The 4,264-nt window shown below is 42.0% G+C and overlaps 1 protein-coding gene across 6 annotated transcripts in view; it reads right to left on the bottom strand.

Annotated features, from left to right (window-relative positions):
* Positions 1-4,264, bottom strand: part of ST5 (suppression of tumorigenicity 5) — a 175,955-nt gene that overhangs the window by 37,540 nt on the left and 134,151 nt on the right. For all 6 annotated transcript variants that reach the window (XM_027884562.1, XM_027884563.1, XM_027884564.1 and 3 more), the window contains one exon: positions 3,256-3,325. In XM_027884562.1, coding sequence (XP_027740363.1) covers positions 3,256-3,325 — 70 coding nt within the window. The remainder of the gene's footprint in view (positions 1-3,255; positions 3,326-4,264) is intronic.

Raw genomic sequence — 4,264 nt, 5'->3', positions numbered from 1 at the left:
AAAAAAAAAAAAAAAAAAAAAAAAAAAAAAAAAAAAAAAAAAAAAAAAAAGTCTGAAAGAATTTGAAATCTGAAAGTCAAAAAGAAAAAGTGGAGCAGTTTGTTCACATTACAAGATGCCAAAGGAGAACAAGGCCGATAAAACACAATTGTTTCCTAAAGAAAGGAATCTGCACACCAGCCTCTGCAGAAGACACAGACAGTCACCCTCACAGGATCAGGCTGGCTGGCCCAGCCAACCATGGAGCCTGCTGATGAGGCTGCCAAGTGCTCCAGAAGGTGTGAGACACCTCTCGCTGGGTATTACAAGAGCCTTCCCCAGGACAGCTGGGGAACATTTTCTGAGGAATTAGCCTCACAGCAGTTGGCTTGGCTTGAAGTGGAACAGTTTATAAGAATTTTAGGGTTTTCTTATGGTTCTATATTACTCAGTGTGGCCCCACCTTTCTCTTACATAATGTCTGCTAAAAACTGCATGTAGTTCCCAAATTATGGTTATTGCATTTGACAGAACTTGCAGGTCAGGAACGGGACTAATCGAAGGAGATGCTGTGGCCTCCTGCACATCAGAACCACCCTGATATAATCTTCCAAAAACTGCTCAGGAAACTGGAAAAAATATGCCTCTGGCATATAAAGAGTGCCTGTGGGATTTACCTGCTCCTTGTTGCCTGTACAAACTCTGTATTTGCATAAATAAAATAAGAAAGTATGTACATGCCTGCAAACAGATCTATCACACTGAGGAATACATTGGTGAGGCTGTCTCATCATGTTACACTTCATTGTTACACTTTGTGAGAGCAGCTGGGCCCTACCGAGAAGGCACTTCAGGTAACAACCCCAATTCCCACCGTTTCTCCCAGCAGGACAGAAAGAGGTTACAGGATCTAAATAACAGTAGATCTCTGCTACTTTTGCAATTTCCCCAGATAGAAGAAATGCTGACATGTTTTCTCCATGGCTTCCAAAATCCTCTTTCTTTCTAAGCACTAGACTGTGCCGGTTTGGCTCTCAGAAGGCATAGCAGGATTTGCCTCAGAAAGGGCATTGTTATCACTCCTTTCTTTCCTCTGCTGCATAGGGTGTACCTGTGAGATGAGACATGTCAGCTTTGATATGCCAGGTTTTGGAACCCAATTAGAAATTAGAAAGATATATCAAGACAGTACTTATTTTCCCTTTTCTAACTTTTTTTTTTTTTTGGCTATTTGGTTAATTGATTTTTGCCATAGCCAATGGAGAATAAAAGCAATCTCCAATGCTGTCTCAAAATACCATTCTGTTGCTGGTATTTCCTATTATGCTAACCTATCTTTTGCACCAGCTGAAAGTCAGTGTTCTACTTGTATGTTGTCTTTAATGAAGGGTGAATTTCACTGAGCCTTAAGTGAATAAAAGAAGCCTACATTAATGTGCCATTGACAAACTGATTCAACATTCCTGTGTATAAATCTTTTTTATTGCGGCTGATTACTCCAGTCTCAACCTAGTCCAGGATCAACTATTTTGCATTTCACAAATGTAAGCTCTGTGCACAGTTACAAATTTGCTAATATTCTCAGAAAGATAAAAGTCTTAAACCACCTTCACCAGGGAGACTGAAAACATTCTATATATCTAGCCAAAATTTTCTGAGGTTTTGTTGTTTTTTTTTCCAAATATACCTCATCATCCTCTTGTACGACAGCTCACAAAAATGTCATTGAATTGCACTGCTGCCTTGCATCTTGTTATGCTTATTTACACCAGCAAGGATAATTCCTAGGTGCTTCCCTGTTTATTCCCCTGACCAGCCCTTTATTTACTGCAAGACAAGCCTTCAGTGATCTTTCCTGCCCACATATAAACCTTGTTGTGGCCCACTCTGACATTGTGTTATATGGAGTAAGTCTCTGTGACGCTACCTACGGCAAATACCACCCCCAGAATTGATAAACAAGTTTCCTGTTATGTTAGTTTAAATGAAACTTCTTACAAATAAAGGAACCACACACAGCAATACCTCCCAGACAGAGCATCTGCTGTCTGCATGACAAGGATCTTTGCCATGGGCAGAGAGCAAGATAAGAGAAGGGTCAGGAACAGGCAGCATTGCAGGATGGAGGATTATTTCTAATGACACCAAGTTACTCTGTCAACTAGAAGCCACTGAAAGCTATTGGAGGCAGGTGTTCCCCACCTGAAAAGGTGGGAAATTGTACCAGAAACAGAAGGGAGGGCAAAGTGCCAGTGTCCCTTTCTCTTAGATACGGTGGACCTATTTACAAAGCTGCTGAAGACATTCATTTTGCACACAGAGTAAGCCAAAGACTCCTGCAGCATCCAATATCCATATACGCTTTCCAGCCAAGTGTAGGCAGCTGTGATGTGAACAGTACAGGAGCCATGGCTCCCCATCAGTCACTCACAAACAGCTCCAAATCTGTCCAGGAGGTGATGAGCACAGGCCAGCACAGAAACAACCAACTGCTTTATGCCTTGCTGCCATCCAGTCAGGTCTACAGAACAGACCAAAAATCTCTGTTTGCACTGCTGCTTAACAGCCTTAACACACTTTGCAAGCCTTTGTGCCAGTTCTTTGCCCTGACACACACATACTGCCACGTTCTCAGTTTATCAATTATCCAATGATTTTCCTGGTGATGGGTAGGCTGAGTCAGGTTCCCACCTCACCAGCTGACCACCCCTGGTCACAAGGACTGAAAAGGAGCCTCAGAAACTAGAATTCCCACTGCTAGCACCAGCTTTGGTTTCACAGTCCTGAGCAAAGAGTGATGGGAGTGTGCTGTCCACCACTGCTGCCCTCCTACTCACCAGGGTGGGTTATTTACCTACACCACAGACCTGCTGCAGATTAGTTAGGCAGTACTGGCAGAGTCCTTTGGAGATGGGAGCAGCTGCCCAGGAGATAAACACTACTCACAAATATTTAGAAATACCAGGCTTGCCTTTGTTTGCAGTGTTGTAGTATTTCTGATTCTGCTTGAAAGTACATACTAAAAAGAATTTATAAAGTGCTTACACAATAAACTTTCCACATTCTCAGGAATTTCCTACCAGCCTGAGGATCAATTTGATCAAAATAGCCACTACAAATTCTTACTTTACTTGAGCTCCTCACATTTCCAGATATCAGAGTGATAAAAACCTGTTTTTTTCTAAAACCACAAGAGACATCCTGAAAGCTCACAGTACAGTTTTGAGGTACTGTTTAACAGAATTCTGCATTTTGAGGTGAAAGTGAGGTACTTACCAACAGCCTCCTGCAATAGCCAAACCGTCGGCTCCCATCTTCCCCAGTAAGCATGAAAGAGAAGGTCTCACTAGAAGAAAGGGAATTGCCCAGATCTTACTGTCAGAACTACAGCATAGCTGTAAGTAGCTATGAGGCAGATTACTCAGAAAGGGATAATGTCTTATCCAGTGAGAGATTCTACCCACTGGAGGGTTTTTCTCTCTGCCTTTCATTAGGACACACTCTGTGGGGAAAAATCCCTCAGCAGCAGAGCAAAAGGGCTGAGGATAACCCAGGTGTCTTATTAGCAGAAGAGATGGATGCTGAATTCAGGGATATGGCATCCCTTTTTACTGCAGAAGGAACACAAGAATCAGATTTTGCAGGCAGTATCAAAATGCTCCTTTACATTTAGATAGATCCTGTCTTTGGACTGAGCTTTGCTCTTTAAGGGAGAACCCTAGATATTCTCTAAGAGTAGAGAACTCATTTTCTAATTCAGAAACACAGAGTTCCAAAATTCAGCTCATTTTATATCTATGTCTTAGATAAGTAGCATTCGTGACAGCGCAGTAAAACAACAGTTTAAGGCTATGATTACAGAACAGGTAAAGGGATGGGTCTGTGAATTTGTGCCTGGGCTGAGGCACATTCCTGACTGCTTTGCAAATTTTAAATGGCATTGTATAGAACACTTCTTTGTGCTGGAATGCCAGGGTTTATATAGTTATAGCTGTATATGGGAGAGATATCTTGTTTCACAAACATGGTCTCATGAAAGGGAACAGCAGCAGAGGAGGAGACATGATGTATAGGCAGGGCTGTGGGCTTCCCACACAGTTGTCTGCTTCTCCTTCTCAGTGTTTTCAATAACTCATTGTGCAGGTGCTTCCATGTACTGAATAATGCAGCCAAGGAACACAGAATACAACAGGATTATGTTGTATGTGCCATAGATATGCCTATAAAAAGTTCCGTATTTATTCTTGGCTACAATAATTTCTGCAGGTAAATGCTACTTCCTTGC

The sequence above is a fragment of the Empidonax traillii genome, unplaced genomic scaffold (assembly GCF_003031625.1).
Source record: "Empidonax traillii isolate 1590-97213 ecotype Southwest subspecies unplaced genomic scaffold, ASM303162v1 scaffold148:size1803964, whole genome shotgun sequence".
NCBI lineage: Eukaryota > Metazoa > Chordata > Aves > Passeriformes > Tyrannidae > Empidonax > Empidonax traillii.
Note: the sequence above shows the minus strand (reverse complement) of the source record. Positions and strands in the feature narration are given on the sequence as shown.